Source organism: Saimiri boliviensis, chromosome 21, assembly GCF_048565385.1.
Source record: "Saimiri boliviensis isolate mSaiBol1 chromosome 21, mSaiBol1.pri, whole genome shotgun sequence".
Classification (NCBI taxonomy): Eukaryota; Metazoa; Chordata; class Mammalia; order Primates; family Cebidae; genus Saimiri; species Saimiri boliviensis.
This window is the reverse complement of record NC_133469.1, coordinates 14,767,205-14,795,102: the sequence shown is the minus strand read 5'-3', so window position 1 is coordinate 14,795,102 and position 27,898 is coordinate 14,767,205. Positions and strand designations below refer to the sequence as shown.

The 27,898-nt window shown below is 50.7% G+C and overlaps 1 protein-coding gene across 1 annotated transcript in view; it reads right to left on the bottom strand.

Moving 5' to 3' along the window:
• Positions 1-27,898, bottom strand: part of MYH9 (myosin heavy chain 9) — a 112,976-nt gene that overhangs the window by 71,321 nt on the left and 13,757 nt on the right. Inside the window, exon 2 of the mRNA XM_003932915.4 lies at positions 104-455. Within this exon, the coding sequence (XP_003932964.1) occupies positions 104-436 (333 nt within the window). The 5' untranslated portion in view covers positions 437-455. The remainder of the gene's footprint in view (positions 1-103; positions 456-27,898) is intronic.

Genomic DNA, 27,898 nt, shown 5'->3' with positions numbered 1-27,898 from the left:
ACAGAGCCAGGGCCCAGGCATGTGAGGGTGATGGGAAGACCTGGCCCGCCCCCACCTCGGAGCCCCTGGCCCTGTCCTACAGGGTGCCACGGCAGCCACTTACGTAGATAAGCCCTGAGTAGTAACGCTCCTTGAGGTTGTGCAGCACTGAGGCTTCATTGAGGCACGTGAGCTCTGCCATGTCCTCCACCTTGGAGAACTTGGGTGGGTTCATCTTCTGGATGTCATCCTTGTTCACCTTCACCTTCTTCCCATTCTCCACCAGCTCCACGATGGCCTCTTCGCCCACCTCCTCCTTGAGGCTGGCAGGCTCGAAGCCACTCTTGTCGGAAGGCACCCATACCAGCTTCTTGGCAGCCCAGTCGGCCTGGGCCAGAGGGTTATTAATGAAGTTTTTATCCACATAGAGATACTTATCGGCAGCTTGCTGTGCCATGGTGACTTATAGCCAGGACCTAAGATGGAGAATAAAAAGACAACACATTACATACAACTACATCAGCCACACAAGATCATTCACGCTCACACCTCTTCTCTTTGCAAACTGTATAGGATTAAGACGCAGTAAAATGCTATATAACTAGGCTGCACAATTTTCTTGCTCCACACTTTTGGGAGAAAAAAGATATGCATCATTGAAAAAAGTTGGGCCCAGCATGGTGGCTCGAGCCTATAATCCCAGCACTTTGGGAGGCCAAGGGAGGCAGATCACCTCAGATCAGGAGTTTGAGACCAGTCTGGCCAACATGACAAACCCCCGTCTCTACTAAAATTACAAAAATTAGCCGGACGTGGTGGCATGTCCCTGTCATCCCAGCTACTCAGGAGGCTGAGGCAGGAGAATCGCTTGAACCCTGGAGGTGGAAGCTGTAGTGAGCCGAGATCGTACCACTGCACTCCAGCCTGGGCAACAGAGAAAGAAGTTGATAGCAGGGATTTTGTTAGCGATTAATGGTAAGGTGTATCACCCTAGGGTCAACACACAATCAAACAAATCTATCAAGAAAACTATTGCCCCAATGAACATGACAAGAATCTCAAAGACAGATGCAATTCAAGTCGCTATGCTAGACATACAAAGGTAGCAAAGCAGCTACACTGTTTAGAAGGATTTCCAACAAAAACAGGTTCCTAATTAGCCAAAAAATGCAGCTGGCTACAACTCCACATGGCAGAAGTTTCCAGTTTAAAAAAATGTGTTCTTGTTTCATGAAGTCAACTAAGACGCGAGAAGAAAATAAAACACCAATATGTGCTGCCATTAGATTCTAATTCCATCTTGATAATACAGCCCAAAAAAAAAAGCAAACAGAAAAGAGGCCGGGCTCCAGGAAACAGGTAGAATGCTAACAGTGCTTCCCTTTGGGGACACTAGGGTCAAAACTGACCCTCACAAAACATGGGCCAGGAGAATTTAAGTTCATGTGTGTTTGCTTTTTGAAAACTCAATTGCAAAATGAAGATATAAAATAGGCCAGGCGCTGGGCGCGGTGGCTCAAGCCTGTAATCCCAGCACTTTGGGAGGCTGAGGCGGGTGGATCACGAGGTCGAGAGATCGAGACCATCCTGGTCAACATGGTGAAACCCCGTCTCTACTAAAAAATACAAAAAACTAGCTGGGCATGGTGGCGCGTGCCTGTAATCCCAGCTACTCAGGAGGCTGAGACAGGAGAATTGCCTGAGCCCAGGAGGCGGAGGTTGCGGTGAGCCGAGATCGCGCCATTGCACTCCAGCCTGGGTAACAAGAGCGAAACTCCATCTCAAAAAAAAAAAAAAAAAAAAAATAGGCCAGGCGAGGTGGCTCAGGCCTGTAATCCCAGCACTTTGGGAGGCCAAGGCAGGCGGATCACCTGAGGTCAGGAGTTTGAGACCAGCCCGACCAACATGGAGAAACCTGTCTCTACTAAAAATACAAAATTAGCCAGGCATGGTGGCGCATGCCTGTAATCCTAGCTATGCGGGAGGCTGAGGCAGGAGAATCACTTGAACCTGGGAGGTGGAGGTTGCAGTGATCTGAGATCGTGCCACTTCACTCTAGCCTGGGCAATAAGAGCGAAACTTTGTCTCAAAAAAAAAAAAAAAAAAAAAAAAAAAAAAAAAAAAAAGACATAAAATAATAATGCCTTATATCTGTGTGGATTTATAGTTTATGAAATGCTTTCACACATATTTCACTATCTTATCCACCACCTCATCTAACTGGCAACCACCCTGGAAAAGAGATCTTTCATCAAACCCAATCCATAAACCAGGAAACAGGCTCAGGAAGGGCAAGTCACTTGCCCGGAGCTGCCAGCCTAGTCATGGAGTGGGAAGGTCTTTCTCATAACAACTCTGTAAACCTGGAAAGATGTATATTACTATCGCCATTTTACAGATGAGGAAACATGCTCCCTGGATGTAAGGAGTTTCTCCACAGTCATCCAGTCCTGTGGCCTTTCCACTGCAAACACAGCAGTTACTCCTGCTCAGAGACGCAGGCTGGGATCACCTGAGGTGACTACTCAAACTCAGCCCGTGGCCACCAGAGGAAGCAGCTTTCCTTGTGAAACCAAGGAACATCAGGAAGGCTTTTCCCTCTGTGAGCTCCAGCCCCCTCCCCTCAGGCCCCTGCAATCCAGGAGGCCCCCAGATCAAAATAAGGAATATCATGGGCTTTTGCGCTTCCAGATTCCAAGAGGGACTTGGATGCCAAGGAGGCTGGGCGCATGGCAGGGAAAGAACAAAAGGCAAAGTCTGGGCTGCCCAGACCTTTTCATCTGGGCTCATTAAGTGGTTTTCAGACAAGGCTGAGGGGCTGCCCTGGACTCATTCCAGAAGGAGCTGTTTTCCAGGAAAAAACCTGTTTGCTGGCTCCCTCCCGCCAGGAGGGACACAAGTGCCAGGAGCAGAGCTTGACAGCCTCACCAGCTTCCTCTGTTGACATTCCCAGCACAGGCAAACCCCACAGACCCCTGTGAGGACCACAGGCACAGCCACCCTGCAAGGACCACCCTGAGAGAAGGCAAGGCCCAGAGTCAGTCGGAGTAAACAAGGCAGGAACAGTGGCTGGGACTGCCTGGCTGCCCCTTGTCTTTGCTGGGGGTCTAAGGTCTAGGGTCTATACCAGGAGCAGCCCCCAGGGTACCGCCAGCTTATTTTCAGCTGTCTGCACTTCCACCCTAGGCCAGTCCATTCAAGCAAATCCAAGAATTTTCCCTGCCAGGTAAATCCTAGTTGTTCTTTGCCTCCCTACCATGCGTCTGACCACTAACTAGTCAATAGGCACCCCCAGCGTCCCAGCCCCCAGGCTCCCCGGAGTCTCCCCATCGTGTCCCTGCCCTGCTCAAGACCGTGCGGCGATCACAGAACACAGGTCTTAGGGGCTGCTGGTTTTCAACCTTTTCATAGACCCCAAACTCACAGTGGATAACTCCATGAATAGCAGAGGGAGACTCGCTTGAACCCCATGCCCCCAAATCCTAAGTCTGCCACATGACCCCACCAATGAGGGTACCTGAGGACGTCGCTGCCCCTCACGAGACTCCTACCAAGAGCAAAAGGGGCAGGGGACAGTTATTAAGTACCTCCCAGCACCAAGTCATTCACCACCTCACCTAACTGGCAACCACCCTAGAAAAGAGCTCTCTCATCATCCACAAATCATCAACTAGAAAACAGGATCAGAAAGGGCAAGTCACTTGCCCAGAGTTGCCCAGCCCAGTCATGGAGTGGGACGCTATCCCAGGGACGCCGGGTCCCTGTGCCTGGCCTCTTCCTAGAACACTTGTGCCTGGGATCCCTTGGAAGTCAGGCCAGCACTGGAGCTGGGCCATAACTGTCCCCATGAGCTGCGTGTGACATGGGGAATGGGGAGGAATGCATCCCAGAGCATTCAACAAATATTTACAGGAGGTTGTTGGGCAGGCAGGAAGGCTGAGTGAGCCTTCCCAGTGTGGACCACGTGGCCCGTCAAAAAGCAGGCACGTCACAACTCACCATTCATCCCTCGGCCCGATACTGTTGGCAGCAAGCTTGTAGCCCATCAGCAAGGGCAGAATGAGGTCTGGCCTTCCTCAAACTCTGCTTCACCCCTGCAATGCCAACCCTAACAGCAAATAATCCATCTGGTAGCCTGGCTTCTCGGCAGCCCATGGGCTCCCTCAGGCTGCAGGCCCCAGGCACTCAGACTGTCCTGGAAATCCACTCTGGAGGATCACAAACATCACACCAGCTGGTGGGGAGTAACTCTACCCAACCAACCACCCTGAGAACCTCACCCTGACTGACTTTCAGGCCTCGGTGGGAGGGCAGGCGATAGTCACAGGTCAGTGGTGTCCCCTCGAAGGCTAGCAGAGGCCTGGCAACCAAGCCATAGTTCTTGCAAGAGGACAGGAGAATGCATCCCCCCAGGGACACCTCCCACCTCTAAAGACCAAGGCTCCCACTGAAGATCACAGACCCCGCTTGCCTGGGTACCTCCCTCCCAGCAGAACTTTTCATTAAGCAAGGCTGGGCTCTGCTCGGCCTGGCCAAGGACGGGCCTATTTGGTTTCAGCAACTCCGCTGGAATGACGTGAGTCAGCAGCAGTGCCAAGATCAATACATGGGCTAGACCAGCAGGGAGAGCCGCAAAGGTCAGGATGAACAGTGGAGTTCCTATGAAAGCCCCCTCACCCACCTGGGCAGGATAAGCCACATTCAGTGATGGGGGACCACAGGGCTGCAGCTGAGCTGCTGTTTCCACCTGTATCCAGTGAGGAGGCTCCTGTGCCCCCGGGGGTGTGTATGTGGGTGTGTGTGCATGCGCGTGTGTATAAGTGTGTTCAGTCAGGTTAATACCCACCTCTCCAGGATGCATGTAGGTTAAACCACCTTATCTATAATCCATATGCCTCATTTATGAATGGGGGATAGTAAAGAGCCACTAAAAATTCAATAAGGGGCACGACAGCAGGATACCCGGGGTGGGGGGCAGTCTATCCAACACAGCAGCCCGCATGCAGCCGCTCCTCCCTACCCCGTCCTGGGGCCGTGCTAAACGGCCTCTGTGAAAACTTTTTTTTTTTTTTTTTTGAGACAGAGCCTCACTCTGTCACCCAGGCTGGAGAGCAATGGCGCGATCTCGGCTCACTACAACCTCTGCCTCCTGGGTTCAAGCAATTCTCCTGTCTCAGCTTCCTGAGTAGCTGGGACTACCGGTGCCCACCACCGTGCCTGGCTAATTTTTGTATTTTTAGTAGAGACAGGGTTTCACAATGTTGGCCAGGCTGGTCTCAAACTCCTGACCTCAAGTGATCTGCCTGCCTCGGCCTCCCAAAGTGCTGGGATTACAGGCCTGGCCCCTGGCCTCAGGTTTGCTTGTTAATCAATTTTACAGGTGATGATGCAGCAGTAACCTTGGAGAAAGTAACTCTACTCAGTCACACAAGCTGGGGAATGAGGACTTGAACCCAGAACTCCTGAACCCAAGGCCTCACTGTCTATCATATAATGGCTGCATTATATTCTCAAGTGGTTTTTTAAAGGACCACTTACAAGGTTTTTTCAACCTCTTATCTAGTATACCGTTTTGAGAAAGAGTCCTGCTCTGTCACCTAGGCTGGAGTGCAGTGGGGCAATCTGGGCTCACTGCAACCTCTACCTCCCACATTCAAGCGATTCTCCTGCTTCAGTCTCCCCAGTAGCTGGGATAACAAGCGCCCGTCACCACACCCAGCTAATTTTTCTAGTTTTAGTAGAAACGGGGTTTCACCATATTGGCCAGGCTGGTCTCAAACTCCTGATCTCAGGTAATCTGCCCGCCTCAGCCTCCCAAAGTGCTGGGATTACAGGAGTGAGCCACCGCACCCGGCCCTAGTGTATACCACCTTGAGATACGTTCCCAGAAGTGGAGTTACAGGAGGAAGGAACATACAAACATTTCTACACTCCTGGGATGTCTCATCCAATTGTTTTCCAAAAGGGCTGAATTGACGTGCACTGCCATTTGAGCAGGATGTATGTGTGATAGCAACCAACCAGAACTGTCTACCGCTATAAAAAACACACCCACAGGAAAGATCTCCACGGCTCAGAAAGTCCCGAGCTCCTGTGGGAATGGGCAGGCCAGCAAGGGTTCAGAAAGAAGCAAGCAGCTCTCGCCCCTGGAGATGAGATTGGATCAGACTGAGGCCAACCCCCAGCACTTTCCTTCCCGCCGGCTTCCTGCGGGTGCCAGTCCAACTCTAAGAAACCCAAGCAGTTGCCTTTTTAGGCCATAATCGAGCAGGACACAACCAGAGGCTAAATTAGGACTCTCAGGAAATGATGAAACTGAAAGTAAATAGGTTGACCAAAAACATCTTCTTTCAACCCAAAATGTAATGCCTCAATTATTTGCCTTCTCTCCTTCCTTCCAAACATCCATATGGATCTTTTACTTCTCCCATTTTCCCACAGAATCCTCTCCCTTCCTTCTTCCCTCCATTTCTCTTTTTACTTGTTTGTGGGTTTGTCTGGAAAATGAACTGCCAGCACCTTAAAGACAGAATTTATTCTACTATCAAATCTTTGGTCGATATATTGAGAGTATTTCCACTCCTAGACAACGAGGGCTGATGTAAACCTTTCCAAGGGCCCAGTTCTAGGCTGGGAGTGTCCAAGTCATCACCTTCACCATAAAGCTGCACAGACTGAGGGCCTGTGTATGAACGCTGTGTGTTTCACTCAGTCCTCTCAATTAATTTCAGGAGGCACATACGTGCTGTCATATTCATCGTACAGGTGGGGAAACAGGACTCAGCTAAGGCACAAAACCTATGGTCAGACTCAGCCTCGCGTGGCTTCAATGCCCTGCTCAGTTTCCCCTTTAGCTGCCTCCCTGGTGAAGTCACTGGAGCTACAGGAAGCAAACAAACAGAACCCCGCTGGCTAAGCAGACATTCATAATGTCACCTCGGGCCAGGCACCGTGGCTCATACCTGTAATCCCAGTACTTTTGGAGGCTGAGACGGATGGATCACCTGAGGTTGGGAGTTTGAGACCAGCCTGACCAACATGGAGAAACCCATCCCTACTAAAAATACAAAATGAGACCAGCGTGGTGGCGCATCCCTGTAATCTCAGCTACTAGGGAGGCTGAGGCAGGAGAATCACTTGAACCGAGAAGACAGAGGTTGTAGTGAGCCAAGATCATAACACTGCACTCCAGCCTGGGCAACAAGAGCAAAACTCTATCTCAAAAATAATAATGTCGCCGGGCGCGGTGGCTCAAGCCTGTAATCCCAGCACTTTGGGAGGCCGAGGCGGGTGGATCACAAGGTCAAGAGATCGAGACCAACCTTGGTCAACAAGGTGAAACCCCGTCTCTACTAAAAATACAAAACATTAGCTGGGCATGGTGGTGCATGCCTGTAATCCCAGCTACTCAGGAGGCTGAGGCAGGAGAATTGCCTAAACCCAGGAGGCGGAGGTTGCGGTGAGCCGAGATCGCGCCATTGCACTCCAGCCTGGGTAACAAGAGTGAAACTCCGTCTCAAAAAAAATAAAATAAAAAATAATAATAATAATAATAATAATGTTACCTAAACGCTATAAACCTCATCTCCCCATGCTGGCTTGCACAAGGGATTCCATCCTTCCAACCTAAACTCCTGGGGCTAAAAGTAAGAAGGTGGGGGTGTGACCTTGGCTGAGCCATTTGAGTTCTCTGGGCCCAGTCTGCCAGGAGTTGACCTAACCAATACAGCCCTGGGCACACCAAGGTTTCAGTTCAGACACCCCAGCAGCCTCAGTCCTGACACTGGAAGCCCTATTCCAGCCTCACCACTGATGTATGCAAGCAGCCCCTGTTTGTTTTTCTCTCCCCACCCCCATCCTGGAGAACACAGATGAACTCAGTCCTTTCTCTTTCTCCTTATAGCCATTGGTTTTGAGTTAAATAAAACTGTCAAAGTAGCTGGTTTCCATTTTTAAGATTCTTTGGGCCGGGCATGGTGGCTCACACCTGTAATCCCAGCACTTTGGGAGGCCAAGGAGAGTGGATCACCTGAGGTCAAGTGTTCGAGACCAGCCTGGCCAACATGGTGAAACCCGTCTCTAGTAAAAATACAAAAAAATCACCAGGCGTGGTGGTGTGTGCCTGTAATCCCAGCTACTTGGGAGGTTGAGGCACAAGTACCACTTGAACCTGGGAGGCAGAGATTGTGCCACTGCACTCCCGCTTGGGCAACAGAGCAAGACCCCATCTCAAAATAAAAAAGATTTTTTTGAAAGCAGCTGTTATAATAATGTAGAATTTTTCAAGCTCATTAGATTCATTTATTCAATCAACTGATACATAGAGAATTCACATGCAAAAAAATCATGTCAAAGGCATAAAGATCCCAAGGGGTTTCTGATGAGGTGGAGCGGCAGGACCGACAAGCACACGACTAGGTGACTAGGCAGAGTGTCCACCTGGGCGATGTGGTGGAGCAGACAGAAAGCAAGGTCCCTGGCTTCCTTCCGTCCTGTTCACTGCTGAACCCAACACCCAAAAGCAGTAAGCACCCACTAGGCAGATCTGCAGTGTGGATGAATGCAGAAACTCCTTGCTGTGTGGCCCTGGTCCAGTGCCACCTCTCTGGCCTTCACTATAAATGCAGATAATATTTTACGCTGCCTTCCCTGCCTCAGCGGGCTGCTTAATACAACATATATTCCTTAAATGCACACAACAATGAGACAGGACCCCTGCCACTGTGGAACATTCATGCAGAGGGGAAGACGTGTGTCAACAGCCAGCTCCACCACAGACTCAATGAAGAAGAGAAGAGGAACACACAACTTGCCGTGGGAACAAAGAGAAAGGGACAATTCCCTGGACGCTCTGTTGAGAGTGTTGTGGAGGCTGTGACATTTAAGCTGGGTCCTGGAAGATGGGTAGAATATCGATGGGGAAGGGAAGAGATGGTGGAAAGGTATTCCGGGCCGAGGAGGAAGAGCAAGAGCCAACGTACAGAAAGAAGATCCGGCCACTCACTAACCACATACTAAATGGCTCCACAGCACTCTGGCTATCTGGGGCCAGAGAATCCTTTGTGGTGGGTTTGTCCTGTGCCTTGTGGGATATTTAGCAGGAGAGCAGCATCCCTGGCCTCCATCCACTAAATGCCAGTCTCACCCTGTCCCCAATTGTGACAACCAAATATGTCTTCAGACATTGCCAAAGGTGAGACTTGCGGGTTGGGGGAAAGATAAATTCCCCCCAGTTGAGCCCACTGATTTAAGGGGTGCATGTGAGCAAACGCTGCACTATGTGGCCAGACCTCTGAGTCGGCATCCTCCCCCATCTCTGAAATGCATGGGCCAAATCTCCTTAACAAAACATTAAGTCCTCAGGGCAAAACGATTCCCAGGACCCCACAAAAATGGCCATTATGTTAGCTGAAATGTGGTTGAAAAACGGGGGGCCATTACGGATGGCACTGTCACCAAGGAATACAGCCCCTTGTAACATCCTGTATTCTAAAGAGATTCGACCTAGATTTGCCTACTGGACTGAGCTTTCAAGATCCTGAATAAGTACTTTAAAAGTAAACCAATCAATCAGGCAGACGCACCTTCGGAACCTCCAACACGAAGCTCAGCCTGTGACTCATAAGCAAAGTCACCGGCATCAAAGGGTCCAGATGATTAACGGAAGACAAAGCAGCAGCCACATTTTGGAGGTTGGGGGTGGGAGCTGTTCCCATGACTGTGTCAGCTCACCCTACCCTCGGAATCCCAACGAATGCTATTTATTGAATAGTTTTGGCAAATCAATCTGGATTAGACCCAGGGAATCCACGGCTTCCACCACTGTGATACCCGGATGACTATTTTCCACCCAGAGCACTCCCCCACACCCCTCATATATTAATAAATATATTTAAGCACCTACCAACAAGCCATCTCCGCCAGGAGGACCCATAAGCACCATCACATCTGAACTCCCCCCACCTTCTCTGCCCCCGTCCATACCCTCTTCTGGGTGACCAACTCTGGGAGACACTGCCCATCTGGTCACCCAAAACAGTCACCGTAAACTCCTCCCCGGCCCTCTGCCAACACCACTGCCTGTGCCCTGTTCAGTCCAGCCCCACATGCCCTCCCTTCTGGGCTGTGACAACCTTCTCCCTCCTGATCTCCTCTGCCACTTCTACAGAACTCATTTCTGATGACTCACAAATTCAAATTCCTATTTATATGACTTCCTACTTTATTGATATTACTTGACCAGTTCAGAATGGTCCAACAGCTCCATACCTCCTTCAGAAAAAAATCTAATCTCTGCACCGTTAAGCAAACCCTCTAGGATCCCACCCATTCATCTTGCCCCTGCCAGCGCCATATAATCAATTTCCTATTCACAGTGCACTCTGCTCAGGCCTCCAGGCCTTCGAAGAAGCCAGAGAAGTGTCCTTTGTGCTAGGAACCCTCTCTGAGATCTCAGCTCAAACACTCCCTTCTCTAAAGACTTTTTGCAGCAAAAGGACACCTCGTATGTATGTCCCTCTGTCTGTGCTCTGTACTTGTTCCACTGAAACCAAACAGCTAAATATTCATGATTTGTAGTTTTATTTGAGGACAGGCGTTGGGTCTCATTCGTCAATTCCAAACGCAATGCCTGGCCCAGACCAGGTGCTCAGTTAAAGTGTCCTAAATGAATGAATGAGGAACAAGGTCAAAATGAGGAAGAAAGTTCACGGGGAAGGTCCCAAGAGGCTGGAAAATCCCCTTGGGCTGTGGCTGTGCAAAGAGGGCCAGGGCTGGAGAGCTGAAGGTAGCAAGAGGGCCAAGTTGAACCCACACGTGTGTGAGGGTCACCGCCACCTAATTTGTTACAAACACCAAACCATTTATGGACTAATTTTTATATCCTCAAAACAAAAAGGGAAAGAATACATATTGGGGCTTTCAATCTCCAAAGAGAAATAGTACTGAAGATAATTTATTGGCTTTGCGTACAGTTCAACTGTTTCCGTTTTCTGGACCCTTCTAGCACCCCCTGATTAACCAGTGTAGAGGCACCTACCACCTACTACCAGACTGACATACCAGAAAGCACCTTGGCTGGCATGGCCTCTGCTCTCGCTGGGATGCCATGAGAAGTCTGTGCCTTCCTGGAATGCTATGCCTCCACCTATCAAGTAAGTGCTGGCAACATCAACCTTCGGTATCAACTCAGAACCAAGAGACCCATGTGAGGCACTGATTCTGCAAATCCCAATATAAATGCTTGTAATGCACCATGATGGGATTTATGGCTTTGGGCCAGACAGACCTGGGTTGGAGTCCCAAGTCCCGTACTCACAATTCCTGTGAGCTTGAAGCTGTTAGCACCTCAATTTCCTAGCTGTAGAATGAGGAAAAAACAACAGGCCAGTGGATCGCGCCTGTAATCCCAGCACTTTGGGAGGCCGAGACGGGTGGATCACCTGAGGTCGGGAGTTCAAGACTAGCCTGGCCAACATGGTGAAACCCCGTCTCTACTAAACATACAAAAAATTAGCCGGGCGTGGTTTCAGGCACCTGTAATCCCAGCTACTCGGGGGGCTGAGGCAGGAGAACCTTTGAACCCTGGGGGCAAAGGTTGCAGTGAGCCCAGACAGCCCCACTGCACTCCAGCCTAGGCAACAGACCTTGAGACTCAGTCTCAAAAAAAAAAAAAAAAAAAAAAACCAACAACACCTAGTATCAGAAGAGTTGCAGCTCAAGTCCCCGGCGGAGAATGACATGATAGAATTCCCCTCCCAACTCCTCTGTCTTGTGATCCTGAGTTATTTAATCCCCATCCTTCCTAGGAATGACATCTGGGCCCTCTGAAAATCAGTTTCCAGAAGACTAGTGACTCTTTCTGCAGGTTATGTCCATCCATAGAGCACAGCTCTCAAGGGGATGGTGACTCCTAAGGACAGCAGTTTGCAGAGAGAAATTTATATCATGGCCGAGTAAGGATGGAATGCTGCCTCCCTATGATCCTCCTGCAATCCCAATATGCATGAAAGGTTGTCAGAAGCCTGCAAAAGGAAATCTGCTTAACTCCAACCCAGGAATATCCTGCAGGAAAGATCTCTCTCTATACTGGTCTGGGAAACACTGGTCTGGTGAGATGTGCACAAAGCCTGTGGCAGAAGAGCTGGACTGGAGTCTGGTGAGGCGCTCACCAGCTGTGCCATATTGCAGGCACCACCCAGGCCTCAGCTTTCCCACCTGCAAGATGTCCTGTGTGCTCACAGGTATGCACAGGCCCACTCTCTGCAATACACACCAGGGCTGTTAAGCAGTTATCTACAGGGTGGGTCAGCAAAGTGGCTCCTCTGTCACCCAAGGTGAACCTACAGCAGCCTGGGCGTAGACGCTCATTTTCCCCAGGCTAACAAGGGTGGGGGGCTCCTCCCAGCTGCCCAGGGCCCAGGAGTAGGAGCTGAGGACTGCGGGTGGGCCCCCCCCTTCCCTTCCCACCTTAGGAATGTTGTTTGCTTACAGAAGAAGCTGGGACTTGTTTCCATTAGTAGTATTCCAACCCCAGCCTGTGTTGATGGTTAGCAGATAAGAAAACCAGAGAGGAACTTAGTGCTAGGGCCTCAGAGCTTGCCCATTTGCAGACTCTGCCTTTGCCTCCTTGAAGCGGGCATGGAGGGGCTTAGGTGACTGTGGAAAGTCCAGGGAACACTGAAAGATGACGGCATTTGCCTGCCCAAGGGAGGGCCTGGGAGTTGCCTGGCACCCAAGGAAACCCAGGCCGTCAAAAACAGCACCAGTACATATTTCAAATCATGTTGTACACGATGGATATAAACAATTGTTGTCAACTTCAAAATTAAATGAACAATTTATTTTAAAAATGACACCAGAATGCTGTGCATAGATTCCTCTTCCTGCGTGTAAAGGGGTGGGGAAAGCAGCTTGGGACAGGCTGGAGGGGATAAACCGGAGCAGCTAACCCAGGATCTTATCAGCCATTGAGGAATGTGGACTTTATTCTGGGCGGGGGGGGGGGGGGGGGGGGGAGCAGTGGTGACATCATCAGATTTGTATTTTAAAGAAATTGGCAGGGTGCACAGTGGCTCATACCTGTAATCCCAGCCCTTTGGGAGGCCGAGGCAGGCGGATCATGAGGTCAGGAGTTCAAGATCAGCCTGGCCAAGATGGTAAAATCCCATCTCTACTAGAAATACAAAAAAAAAATAGCAGGGCATGGTGGTGCATGTCTGTAATATCAGCTACTCAGGAGGCTGAGGCAGAGAATCGCTTGAATCTGGGAAGCAGAGGTTGCAGTGAGCTGAGATCGCGCCACTGTATTCCAGCCTGGGTGACAGAGCGAGACTCCATCTCAAAAAAAAAAGAAAGAAAGAAAAAGAGAAGAAAGGAAGGAAGGAAGCAAGGAATCGTCCTCCCTTACCTCCTGCCCAGGCTGGAGTGCAGTGGCACAATCTTGGCTCACTGCAACCTCTGCCACCTGGATTCAAGTAATTTTCCTGCCTCAGCTGGGACTACAAGTGTGTGCCACCATACTTTGCTAATTTTTGCATTTTCAGTAGAGACGGGGTTTTGCCACGTAGGCCAGGATGGTCTTAAACTCCTGATCTCAAGTGGTCCGCCTGCCTTGGCCTCCCAAAGTGCTAGCATTGCAGGCGTGAGCCACTGCACTCGGTCTAAAAGCATATTTTAATGAATAAACCAATCAACCAATGAGCCAGGGCAGAAAGCAGCAAGAGCTTGAGGTCAGCCCTGCCATCACCCCAGAAGACAGCCCATTCAGTATGGACAGAAGTGTGCCCCCACAGCCTTTGTAACACCACCCTAACTCCTTCCATCAGGGCCTCTCAACCATCTCTCCAGCCACGCCTCATCCCCTGATGGGACCCTCCATTCCATCCACCAGAGCAGACTCCCCAGAGCAACCTTTGCTTACGCTGTCACCTAGACACAAGCTGGAGGGCCCATCTCCCCAATTCTTCACAGATTGAGAGTCCCCAAAACCAAGTGGACATGCCACCTCTGCCAGGCAGCCTCTCCTGACACCCTAGGATGAATGACTCATCCTTCTTCCTCCTCCCCAACAGCCCCAGCACAATTTGCATTATACCAGAACCACCGCTTCTCTACCTGTCTCCCGCACTGTCCCTTAGAACTCTTTGGAGGCAGGGACTGTCTCCCCACCCCTCTTGCTCAAGTGTGGACTGAGCCCAGGGTGCTGCAGAGACAGCATCCATGCTTGTTAAAAAGAAATGAATTGTTCAAAATGCTTGCAAGTGTTTCTGGGAACCTGGCTGTCCCAGAGAATGACCACTCCAAGGGTATCTGGAGGGAGAGAGGGATGAAGGGAGGGACGAAGGGAAGGAAACAACAGGTTAAGCAGCTTTTGCCCGTGTTAAGAGGCCAGGCAGACAGACCGAGGGCTGGATCTGCAGATAAGGCATCTTCACTGGACCTTTGGCTTCGCTTTTAATTGCTTCAATATTTGCATAGTGAGATCACACCTGTGCCTTACCTATTCAATAACGAGTTTTCTCTCAGCCACCCAGGAGAAACTGCAGAGACGCAAGTTGTTTCAGGTATGGTGGGAGCATCCCCTCCTAAACAGCAAGGGGCAGCTGACCCCCTGTGACTTGCCCCCCAGTTGGAAGAGGCTGACAGGGGAACAGTGTGGCTGGGTTCACCAAGCATGTCCCTCTGCAGATGGTATCTCCCTGGCTGGCTGGAGGCTTCCACACACCCAGGAGGGGCAACTTGAGCCCTTCAGATTCCTGTAGCAAAGTTATTCCTTCCCCTAGCTTCTGCTGATAGAAGGGTTTTTCTTTCAAGCATGTGAGCACAGTTTGCTGAAACCCAACACAGAAAAATAACCATACTCAGAAGATGTAATTATATGGCCACGGTCTCAGGGAAAGTGCAGCATGAGGGCTTTCTGAGTCCACATGACAACTGCTGAGAAGTACAACCAGAGACCAAAACAGAAGACCACTTTTGAAAGTTCCTCAGCCTAGAATCTGCCGGGCCTTCAGCAGCTTGTATTCTCTGAGTGATATTTAAACAACACAAAAAAAGCAAACGAATGAGAAGCCACTTCCCCCTAGCAGTCGTCTCACCTCAAGTCCTGCCTCAAGTCCTGCAGGGCTGAGGGCTCCAAGGCAGAGATCGGGTCACGACTGCATTCTCGGTGTCCCACATACAGGAGGTGCTGAACTAAAGTCCTGGGGGAGGTTCCTGTCTTCCCAAAGGTCCAGACTCCAGGGGTCAAATTCAGTAAAATCTGCGTCACCCGTTTTTTGTTTGTTTGTTTGTTTTTGAGGTGGAGTCTCCCTCTGTAGCCCAGGCTGGAGTGCAGTGGCATGATCTTGGCTCACTGCAACCCCCGCCTCCCGGGTCCCAGTTCAAGCAGTTCTCCTATTCACCCTCCCAAGTAGCTGGGATTACAGGCACGAGCCACCATGCCTAGCTAATTTTTGTAGTTTTTAGTAGAGACAGGGTTTCACCATGATGGCCAGTCTGATCTTGAACTCCTGACCCGTGATCTGCCCGCCTCGGCCTCTCAAAGTGCTGGGATTACAGGTGTGAGCCACCGTGCCAGGCCAGCGTCATCCATTCTTAAGTGCCTGCTGTCAAGCCCCACCACCTTCCATCTTATTGTCCAGAGGCGTAACTATCATGTGGTTCATGTCTCCCTTTAGTAGGGCAGACAGCAAGGGCCACCCACAACGGGCCATGGCTTCTCTGTGGCCATGCAGGGTCCTCACCCTCCACCCTACCCTCTGCCTCACTGATAACTATGTCTGCCATACACTAATCTTTATTTTATTTCCAAGAGACACATCACTGGCCAGGGGTCAAAAGCAATCTTCCTGAATTGATCAAGTGGTCACTGCAGTGGACTCTGATCATGGGCTTCAAAAGGAGAGGGACCTTCCAGTGGTGATTATTCATTTACAACCTTCACAGAAGACACTTGAGGAGGAACCGAACCCAGGAGGCAGACAGGCTGGATGTGGAATGCCAGATCCACCACTTAACTAACAGAACAAACTGCCAGCCTGACTTGGGCCCCAAGACTCGGTTTCTCCACCTTTAAGATGGAGCTAGCTGGGCACAGTGGCTCATGCCTGTAATCCCAGCACTTTGGGAGGCTGAGGTGGGCAGATCACGAGGTCAGGAGTCTGAGACCTGCCTGACCAACATGGTGAAACCCATCTCTACTAAAAATACAAAAATTAGCCAGTCGTAGTGGTGGGCGCCTGTTATCCCAGCTACTCAGGAGGCTGAGGCAGGAGGATTGCTTGAACCTGAGATCGTACCACTGCACTCCAGCCTGAGTGACAGAGTGAGACTCCATCTCAAAAAAAAAAAAAAAATGGAGCAGCCGGGCGCGGTGGCTCAAGCCTGTAATCCCAGCACTTTGGGAGGCCGAGGCGGGTGGATCACGAGGTCGAGAGACCAAGACCATCCTGGTTAACATGGTGAAACCCCGTCTCTACTAAAAATACAAAACATTAGCTGGGCATGGTGGCGCGTGCCTGTAATCCCAGCTACTCAGGAGGCTGAGGCAGAAGAATTGCCTGAACCCAGGAGGCGGAGGTTGCGGTGAGCCGAGAGCGCGCCATTGCACTCCAGCCTGGGTAACAAGAGCGAAAACTGGGCCGGGCACGGTGGCTCACGCCTGTAATCCCAGCACTTTGGGAGGCCGAGGCGGGTGGATCACGGGGTCAAGAGATCAAGACCATCCTGGTCAACATGGTGAAACCCCATCTCTACTAAAAATACAAAAAAATCAGCTGGGCATGGTGGCACGTGCCTGTAATCCCAGCTACTCAGGAGGCTGAGGCAGGAGAATTGCTTGAACCCAGGAGGTGGAGTTTGCGGTGAGCCGAGATCGCGCCATTGCACTCCAGCCTGGGTAGCAAAAAAAAAAAAAAAAAAAAAAAAGAGCGAAAACTCCGCCTCAAAAAAAAAAAATGGAGCTGATCCCACTTACCCCTGTGGACAGCTACAGGGAGCCCCAGTAGGTTTAGCTGACAGCCCCCACCCCAACCTCCACCAGTCCGTATGCTGCACTGGATCAGAGTACCGTCTAACTCACAGAGCCACTGTGAGGACAACATTAGCTCCCAGAGCTGGGTTCAGGGCACCCCCACATGCCAGCCCCTCCTCCATGCTCTTTGCCGCCTCTCAAGACAGCCTGTGCCGCCCCTGAGCTCATAATGAGTCAGTCACAGACGCTGCTCTCACACAGCCCGCTTGAAGGGTTTGAAGTCACATCCTGCCTAACCCAACTCAACATGATTTATTCCAACCCAGGAATGTAGCTCATTTCCCAGAATTTTGTTAAGCCCTTTAGTTAAAGAGTCTGATCTGGCAAGGGGCTCCCTTTACCCTGGCTGAACACGCAGCTCAGCTCGGACCTGAAGGCAGGAACCACCCTAAGTCAGGGCAGCCAGAGGCACCAGGGCATCTCATCCTTGGGGCCCCAAAATTTTTTATCTTAAGCTATAATATTATTTTGTTTTATTTTTTTGAGACAGAGTCTCACTTTGTCACCCAGGCTGGAGTGCAATGGCACGATCTTGGCTCACTGCAACCTCCACCTCCTGGGTTCAAGCTATTCTCTTATCTCAGCCTCCCAAGTAGCTGGGACTACAGGTATGTGCCACTGTACCCAGCTAATGTTTGTATTTTTAGTAGAGACGGAGTTTCACCATGTGGGCCAGGCTAGTCTCAAACTCCTGACCTCAAGTGATTTACCCACCTTGGCCTCCCAAAGTGCTGGGATTACAGGCATGAGCCACTGTGCCCAGCCTTTTTTAAAATTTTTAATTTAAAAACCTTTTGTCACAAATACAAACATGTCTAACAAAACTGTCACAACGTGACATACACATGCTATGCACTCCGATTTTTTTTCCATTCAAGTCTATTTTATTTCATTTCTAAACATACTGGTTGCCGGCGGGGCACAGTGGCTCATGCTTGTAATTCCAACACTTTGGGAGGCCAAGGCGGATGGATCACCTGAGGTCAGGCATTCAAGACAGCTTGGCCAACATGCCAAAACCTCGTTTCTACTAAAAATACAAAAATTAGCCAGGTGTGGTAGTGGTTGCCTGTAATCCCAGCTACGCAGGAGGCTGAGGTAAAACAATTGCTTGAACCTGGGGGGGCGGAATTTGCAGTGAGCCAAGATCCTGCCATTGCACTCCAGGCTGGGTGGCAGAGCAAGACTCCATCTCAAAAATAAATAAACACACCAACAAACTGGCTGCCACTCACTTCACAACCCACCAATGAGTCTCACTTGAAAGTCTTTGAAAACCACCCCCGTGCCTCATCTCCACTAGGCAGGAGAGGCTCAAACGATCTGCCCAAGATCACACCGTCAGGCGGAGCAGAAACTCAAGTCCAAAGCCAAAGGGAAACCAGGTGGGGGGTGGGGAGGAATGTCCCACTCCAGGCAGGTGAGACACAGTTGCAGCAACACGATCACCTGGCACATTCATTTTGCGGTGCTTACATCATTCGATCCTGCCAGCCATGGCAACATGAAGGGTCACGCTGCCCCTCCCCCTAAAAAAGGAGAGGGCCTCAGAGGCTCAGGGACTGAGTGACTTGCTGAGGTACAGGGCTTCCTGGGAACATGCTGGCCAATGTGCAGGTACAGGAAAGAAGAGCCCACCTTCCTCAGTATCCCAGGTAACAACCCATGGAGTCTGGCATCGGAAACGTCGCCCCTCCCACCTCCAGGCCCAGCCCCACACTGAAGAGACACCCAGAAGTGACAGTGTATTAAAGGCTTAAAACGAGAAGGATCATGGCTGGGGAGGGCCCCTGTGCTGGAGCTACAGTGACGAGCCCCAGGAAGGTGCTCTCCATATCTTTCTACCCCTGGGGTGCCACAACCGAGACTGGAACAAACTCCCGCCCTGATCCTAACTGCCCTCAGGCTGCCTCTGTTACCCAAACACTCACATGTGTGCACACTCTACAAATGGAAAACCCAAAGCTTCTATTTCTCTAGGTCAGTGGTCAAGGACCCCTTTGAAAACTTGTGAAAGGCAGTGAATGCCTTGCATACCACTTTAGGGGGCTCACAGAGACTCTGAAGTGCAGTCCACAGACTTTTAGGAGTCCCCTGGTCACAAGCTCAAAGGTAATGGGGCACTAGAGTGGCCTCCCTTTTTATTGATTTATTTATTTTTTTTCCCCAGAAGGAGTTTTGCTCTTATTGTCCAGGCTGGAGTGCAATGGCGTGATCTTGGCTTACTGCAACCTCCGCCTCCCGGGTTCAAGAGATTCTCCTGCTTCAGCATCCCGAGTAGTTGGGACTACAGGCATGTGCCACCATGCCTGGCTAATTTTGTATTTATAGTAGAGACAGGGTTTCTCCATGTTGGTCAGGCTGGTCTCAAACTCCTGACCTCAGGTGATCCGCCCACCTTGGCCTCCCAAAGTGCTGGGATTACAGGCATAAGCCATTGTGCCCGGCGTCAAGTGGCCTCCTTTTCTACCAAGCCAACATGAACAAAGACTTGAGGAAGGATCGCTTCCTTTGTCACCCTCCAGAGGGTTAAGCAGGATCTCACTGAGGAAGCAAAGCTGTGGGCAGAACAACCCAATAGTGAGAATCTGTGTGGCACCGGAGGGAGGCCAATTCTCCTGGGCTGCTCTGGGGTGCCCTGGACTCCAGGAACAAGAAACCCAATACTGAAGGGTGAACAGTCTCTCTTCCCTACATTTCCATCCCTTGATCTGATTCTCAACTGAGCCAGCACAGAGCCAGCCCTGGGCACACAGAAGGCATGGCAGGCAGAGCCAAGCTTTCCAGAGAAGCATCCCAGAGCCTCCTGCATTCCCCAGGGGAAATCAAATATAAGTGAGGATGAAATCCACTTATTTCACACTTTACAGAAAAATTAACTTACCATTCCTAGATTGGGTTGCAGCAGCACCCTTGACTGAAAGGCTAGACAACCCCAGCTGTCCTTGAGCAGGGAACCTGGCCGGCAGGGATGACCTTACCACGTCCTTCCCCAGAAACCTGACTACTGCTTACATTACCACTAACCAGGCAGCGCTCTGTGCCCAGGCCACAGTCTGGTTTGAAAGGGGCCAAAGCTGTAGCTGCACATGAGAGAAGGAAGCAGCCCCTGCCCTAGACAGTTGCGAGATTCGGGCCATGCCATCCTGCCCTGGATCGGGTCCCAAGCCCCCTTCTCCCCTCCCCACTCCAAGATGTGTGCATAGAGACTTGCACACACACAGATATGCATGCACACAGACACGTGCAAAGATCTGTGCACAGAGGAGAAGAGACACGCACACAGAGACCTGTGCACACGGACATGCACATATACAAACACACACCCACAGATGCCTGCACACAGGCACCCCAGAGGATGCTGGGATATAGCCAAATGAGATACTGGAGTCGGGCCAACCTGGAGGTCAGCCCTGGATTCTCTTCACTGGTTCAGGAAATCTGGCAAATTATTTAAACGTTCTGAAGCTCCCTTTCTTCATCTGTACAATGGGAATGAAAAAGCCCACCTCCCAGGACCCTGTTGGCAATGAAATAATGGCTGCTTGAACTTTATTCTTACTGCTTTTCACCAGGAATCTCACTTTACCACAGAGCAACCTTGTAAGGTAGGTTCTACTGGACTCCTGTTTTGCAGATGGGGAGAATGAAGGCCAGAAGGCTTACTTGCTGAAGGGCACGCAGGCGGTGGCTGCTGGTGTCTGTACCCTTCAGGTCTCACCTGGGGCTCAGGGTCTTCATGCCTAACCACTCTGCTCCACTGCCTCTAGGGATGCAATGAGACAGCAGATGCACACAGAGCCTCAGCAAGGCTCCAAGCATCTCACAAGCTTCCCAGTCGCCCGAGCCAAAGCAGCAGTATCTGCCCTCCTGGCTGCTACCAACCCCCTCCCCACAGACCCACTTTTAACCCAATTTCTCTAAGGTAAGAGTACGGGAGGTGGAGGAGTGTTGCCTTCCCACCCTTACCCCTCCCAGCTGTCTAGATGGCCCTAAACAGCCAGGAATTTAATGAGCCTGGAGTTGTCTCTGACTCCCAACCACAACCAATTCGGAATGCCCCAGGTCCTGCAGCACACAAAAAAAGCTGCCCTGCAAAGCCCCGGAAGAGCCTGTGAGCCTGCCCCGTCTGCAACAGAGCATCACATTCTTCAGATTCTTGTGTAAAAGCCAGAAGTAAGACGAGAGGGTGGGGGTGAGGGGCTCTAATTTCAACCTAAGGGTCATTAAAACCTGTGACTTGTATTAAAAGGGAAGAGACATACCCCCTCTGCAGCCCCGCTGTATCATTCTGGTCCTCCAAGGTGTAAGATACTGCACAGGTCTGTGCACCTGGGCCTCACAACCCATAGAAGCACCCTCAGCCCCGAGTCCCCGCTTTGAGGGCATCAAGGCCCCAGGACACACAGCTAGTCAAAGGCAGGAGGGGCTCTGCCAGACTGATCCTCAGCATGGTACCAGAGGCCATTATCTAATTCTTTCTAACATAGGTTTAAAGTTCTAGCCAGAGAGTCCATGAAGCTAATCCCAGGTAGAGTTCAGGGGAGACGTCAAGGTGCTGATGGAGCCTTGTGAATTCCACAGTGCTTGGCAGCAGTAATTAATCTCATGATGAGGCATTTTTCATGAGCACTTGGCATTACATATCCACCTCCCCCTCGCCCTGGCAAAGGCAGGAAACGGTGGGTGGCAGGCCGGCTCTGGGCAGAAGGCAGGCTGAGAACGGCACGCTGGTGGGCTAGGAAGGTACGAGGGGGCGGCATCCATTCTTCGGAGGGAGAACAGCAAACGCCCAAGCTCCCCACAAGGACCAGGCTGACTAGACCTCACACCAGCCTGCCAGCCCTCACCTGCTATCTACCTGACAGGTCTCTTAGGATGAAACAGGGACAGGGAGGACTGTAATTTACACCTGGCACCATAAAGGCAACTAGTTAATGCGACCCAGCAGCCACTGCTGTGTGGCTGTGCATGGAAGTCTACAAAAAGCCAGTTTCACAAATACCATCCGCATAATGGTTCAAGTGGGATGAGAAGGCAGGAGAGGCGATGGAAGCAGATATGGAAAATAACTGGCCTGAAAATGAGCTGGGAATGAGGACCTCACGTCTCTCACTTGGTACCTGGAGCTGGTCACGTACGTTTTCTTGGAATCTCAACATTCCCAGTTATAAAATAGGAACACGAATACTGCCAACCCTCATAGGATTGAGATTTTTGTTGCAATACCTGAAAGTGACTTTAACCTTTATCAAGTGATAAAAAAAAAAAAACAGGCTGAAAACTGTAAATGGATAAAAATACATAACCTGGCACTGTGTAGGACAAACTGTGTCAGATAAAACATATAAAAAGTAAAGCTGAACTTTATTGAGCATCAAAACCCTCGGTGGCATTTCTTATTTTCCTCATTCCACAGATAAGGAAAACTGAGACACAGAAAAATTATATGACTCACTCAAGGTCAAAGAGCCTGCAAGGGGAGAACCAGGATTAGGGCAGACAGTCCAACTGCAGAGCACCTGCCTGTTTACCTAAGCACTAGACACACACCCATCACGGTGGCGAGGCTCAGAAGCCAAAGAAAAGCCGTCTACCCAGGGCACACCAGGGTCTGCCATTCAAGGATGAATATCCTCACCTGTTTCTCAAGCATGTTTCAAGCGCTTACCATGGGCAAGGCACCATGCAAGGGTCCTGGCGGCAAGACCTCAAAAAGGAGAAGCGAGATCAGCACATAAGCCAGCAGAGAGGTGCTAAGACATGACGCCCTGCTGGGAAGTGGCGTAAGTGATGCATTCGGCAAGGCACGAGCGAACCGCAGCCATCCAGCACTCAGGCGAGCAGCTGGAGTCCAGGTTATAGTCCTGCACCAGCTTTCTACAGCAGTTCCTCCTTACCGGTGTCAAAAGTGCTTACGACTTCACAGAGGGGAGGAGCCACCTCTAGGAACACTCGGCCCACAGGAACTGGGCAGAAGGTAGGGCAGCCTGGGAGCTGGGAGCAGCTGGGGCAGCCCCGGTACTCAAGAGTTTTCATCACAAGTAGAACCCCGGAGCAAGAAAGTGGGACAAAAGGAGAAAGTGCTGGTGAACCGGGGGCGGGGGCGGGGGGTGGCACAGGAAGCAGGGCAGGAGGGGTACTGATACTTATCGTGAGAGTCCATCATAAACTAGACACTGTGCTGACAGCATTCCATACTTTAGCTACCCAGAGAACACTGAGACAGTTTCATGAATCAGAGTTTACAGGTGGAGAAACTGGAGCTCAAAGCAATGAAATAAACAACTGGTAGAGCACCGTCCTGGAGGGCTCGGCCCCCGGACCTGAAGGCATCAACGGAACGTCCCTGGATCAGAGAATCCTCTGCTGACACAGACTCACTCCCCTGCTCCCCTCTTCCCTGTTACGGATTAAACTGTGTCCCTCCCAAAAATATGCATTATGTGGAAGCCCTAACTCCCAGGACTGCAGAATGTGACTATGGTATTTGAGGACAGGGCTGTCGAAGAGGTAATTAAGTTAAAACAAGGTCCTTCGGGTAGGCCCTAATCCCATGGCTGGTGTCCTTATAAAACGAGACGAGGAAGAGACACCAGGCGTATGCGTGCACAGAGGGAAGACCACGTGAGGACACAGTAGGAGGACGGCCACCTACAAGCCAAGGAGAGAGGGCTCCAAGGAAACCAAGCCTGCCCACACCTTGATCTTGAATGTCCAGCCTCCAGAACTGAGAGGTTAAATGTCTGCTGCTTAACAGCACAGTCTGGCATTTCATCATGGCAGCCTGAGCAATTTGTTTTATTTTATTTTATTTATTTATTGAAACGAAGTCACGCTCTGTTTATTTATTTATTGAAACGCTGTCTCCCAGGCTGCAGTGCAGTGGTGCGATTTCGGCTTACTACAAACTCCACCTTCTGGGTTCAAGCAATTTCCCTGCTTCAGCCTCCCGAGTAGTTGTGGTTACAGGCACACACCACCATGCCCAGCTAATTTTTGTAATTTTAATAGAGATAGGGTTTTGCTGTGTTGGCCAGGCTGGTCTCAAACTCCTGATCTCAGGGGATCCGCCTGCCTCAGCCTCTCAAAATGCTCAGATTACAGGCATGAGCCCTTGCGCCTGGCTGCCTGAGCAATTTATTATCTCTCAACATATCCCCTCACCTGACTTGGGCTCTCTATAGCTCTTACTGAGTCTTGACCTACCTAGTAAGTGTGTTTGATTGTTGTCTGTTTCTGCTACTAGAGAGGAAACTGCAGGGATTTCAGTTGCCTTAGCCTTATTCAATGATGTGTCCCCAGAACCCAGTCTCTAGCAACTGAGAAGTGAGACCAGCACATATTTAATGAACAAATAAACTGAATAAAAATGGGATATAAACCCAGCTGCCACTTCTGAAGTCACCCACTCCCTGCCCCACACCCCACTTCCTCATGCTTTCTCTATTCCTTGTACTCACCACTCCTTCCTCCAACATAACAGCTACTAAATAAGTCTAAATCGTATAAATTCAGGATGGGTGCAGTGGCTCACATCTGTAATCCCAGCACTTTGGGAGGCTGAGACAGGAGGATCACCTGAACCCAGGAGTTAAAGACCAGGCTGGGTAACAGAGCAAGACCCCATTCCTACCAAAAATTTTAAAATCAGTCAGGCGTGGTGGTATGTACCTGTAGACCCAGCTAGTTGGGAGGCTGAGGTGGGAGGATCACTTGAGTCCAAGAGGTTGAGGCTGCAATAAGCTATGACTATGCCACTGCACTCCAACCTGGGCAAAAGAAAGAGTGAGACCCTGTCTCAAAAAAAAAAAAAAAAAAAAAACCAGGTTAAGATTTAGGTTGTGTTTTTGTTGAGTTCGTATTTAACTGTGGGAGGGTACTGGGGACTGTGACAGAGCTCAGTTTGAAACCTCAAACCCAAGAGGCCTGGTGCTGATCCAGGTTCCAAGAGCAGGCCGGAGGGGACGCAAGGGGCCTGGCGCCCCTGCAGCACACAAGGGCGGCGGCGACCACCGGGGCCCCCAGCCCGCTCGCACCCTCGGCGGGGTGGGGAGCAACAGGACTTCGGAAGGGGTGAGGGGGCGGGGCCTCTTGGAGGCCAAAAGAGGAGGCCACAACACCTGGTCCCGGAAGCCTTTCTCTGGAATGAAAGGAAATACCAGAGCAAAGTCAACTCTCGCATTCCAACTTCTAGCTTCTTGACACCCGCCTTCTCCCCTTGGCCCCTCCCCTAAATATTATTTCCCCGTTCCCCATCCAGACGTTGTCTTACTGTCTCACCCAGGCTGGAGTGCAGTAGCACAATCTCTGCTCACAGCAGCCTCCACCCCCCCCGGGTTCAAGCAATTCTCCTGCCTCAGCCTCCCGAGTAGCTGGGATTACAGGCACGTGCCACCATGCCCAGCTAATTTTTTGTATTTTTAGTAGAGACGGGGTTTCACCATGTTGGCCAGGCTGCTCTCGAACTTCTGACCTCGTGATCTGCCCGCCTCAGCCTCCCAAAGTGCTGGGATTACAGGCCTGAGCCACCGCACCCAGCCAAAATACTCTTTCTACAAACATCTGTCTGCTCAAAAGCAGCCACTAGGATTCTGAAACTTCCTCTTTACGACAAAACTAAACTGTTGCAACCTGTTGCTACCGTTCTCACACCAGCCAAGGAAAGACACTGGCCTCAGCAGAGCCCGAGTCCTCTGCCAGTGACCTTTCAACTTTCCAAGACCATTCCATCCCACTATCCTCCCCCTGCCCCTGACCCCAGTTGCCCCTGCCTCTGCCACCCTCTATAAGGTCTCTCTCAGTAGGGCCAGGGCTATTTCCCTAGCCTCCCCATTGGTCCCTTGGAGACTTTTTCGCTCCCTTACTTCCTCCCGATGGGTTTTGTGGCCAGGGCCTTGGAAGTGACACACAGAGCAGAGGAGGGGTGAACAGGTTGAAGAGCTTCCTCCAAAAGTCCAGAAAGATCTGCCAGCTTCCTGTCCCTAAGCTTTCTCACCACTAGTGACAAAGTGGTTTTACCTGTTTTCCATCGACTGGAGTCAACTGGTATTGGGCATCCAAGCAGCCACCACCTCCTCAGCCCCCTCAAACATAACCACAAGATCGGAGTGAAGTGGCATGTTTCTAGTCTTCACTTCGAGCCCCTCCAGGACAGGGCCTGGGACCTCTCGCTCATCTGCATCCTGACCAGCGGGCCATTTCTGGCCTAGATCTAGAACAGAGGTACTGGATACATCTGCTGAATGAATTTCCAAAAGAGTCAGTAAAACCCATGGAACTTTCTGGCAACATGAAAAATGGTCCCTCCCCTCAGTGGACATAAGAGGGTCATCAAAATCTGAATTGTGGCCTGGCCAACATGACGAAACCCCATCTCAACTAAAAATACAAAAACCAGCCAGGTGTGGTGGCTGCTGCCTTTAATCCCAGCTACCTGGGAGGCTGAGGAAGAATAACTGCTTGAACCCAGGAGGTAGAAGTTGCAGTGAGCTGAGATTGCTCCAGTAAACTCCAGCCTGGGTAACAGAGTGAGACTGTTTCGAAAAACAATAATAATAATAAATAAATAAATAACAAGAGAAGAACGGATTCTAATTACAATTATGTCTCTATCAATATTCCATGAAACATCTCATCCCAAGTCCTTTGGCTGGAAAAATGTGCTGACCACACAACCAGACGGCGCAGGCAGCATTCCCAGCATCCATCCCGAGGTGAGCGACCTGGGAATGGAATCCTGCACTCCCACATTTCCTGGGAAATGGGACAAGGAAGCAAGCCTTCGTGGGCTGTCTTGGCCTATGAAGGGGCTGGGTCTTGGCCTAAGAAGGAGAGGAAATGTTTCGCCAGCCCCAGGTGACTCACAGGGACTTCGCCATCCTGAATCACACCTGAACAAAGCTCTGCCTGAGTCTGGGCAACTGAACAAGGTCCCAGACTTGCTCTCTGGACTTGCCACACCATGTCTCTACTTCACAGTTTCAAAGGCTGCCTCCTCCAGGAAGCCTTCTCAGACTCCCCCAACCCTTCCCCCTGGGTTCCCAACATCTTTCTAGAGGGAGACCATCAGCTATAAAGGAAACAGGGCCCATGTTTCCTTTACCTCTATATTCCCAGCACCCAGCCCATGCCTTGTACCTAGAACAAGTTCTAAGGAGTCACCACTGAATGACTATGGATCTGATAGGTGGACATACGAAGGAAGAAAGGAACCCGACAGTTTCAAGTGGGCTGATGTCAGGAGTCCACTGGGCAAGATGACGGCCGGTCGTCTAGCTACCTGCTTCCCCACAAGGCACGATTCAGGCAGGAACAGCAGTGCCTGGATTCACACTGGGGGCAGGGTCTTTCCACCTGCTCTCCCTTAGGCCCAACCACATTCATTTGAAAAATGGCCAGTGGGGTTAAAGGTGAAGCTAGTAGCCACAGCAACACTGCTGACCTGGAAACCCCGCTGTGGGTTGCCAACTGCAGTACGGGAGGTCCCATTCTGCTGCAGCCCAACATTCTCTCTGCCCATTGAATGAATACTCAGCCACTGGCAAGGGTGGTGGCTTCAAGCACCAGCCCAACCACTCACCACCAAGTGAGGAAACACAAAGTCCGGGAGTGCAGGGCGTCTCCAAGGCCACAGAGAGTCAGGAGCTGACACACCCGAGTTTCAATCCCTGCACAGTATCCCCATCTGCAAAACTGAGGATAAGTTCCTATCTCATGGAAATAAGGGAAGAATTAAATGATAATCCATGTAAAAGCCCTAGCATGGCCAGGTGTGGGTACGGTGATGGCTCATGCCTATAATCCCAAGCACACTGATAGGCCAAGGCAGGAGGATTGCTTGAGGCCAGCAGAAGTTTTAGACCAACCTGGTGAGACACCCAT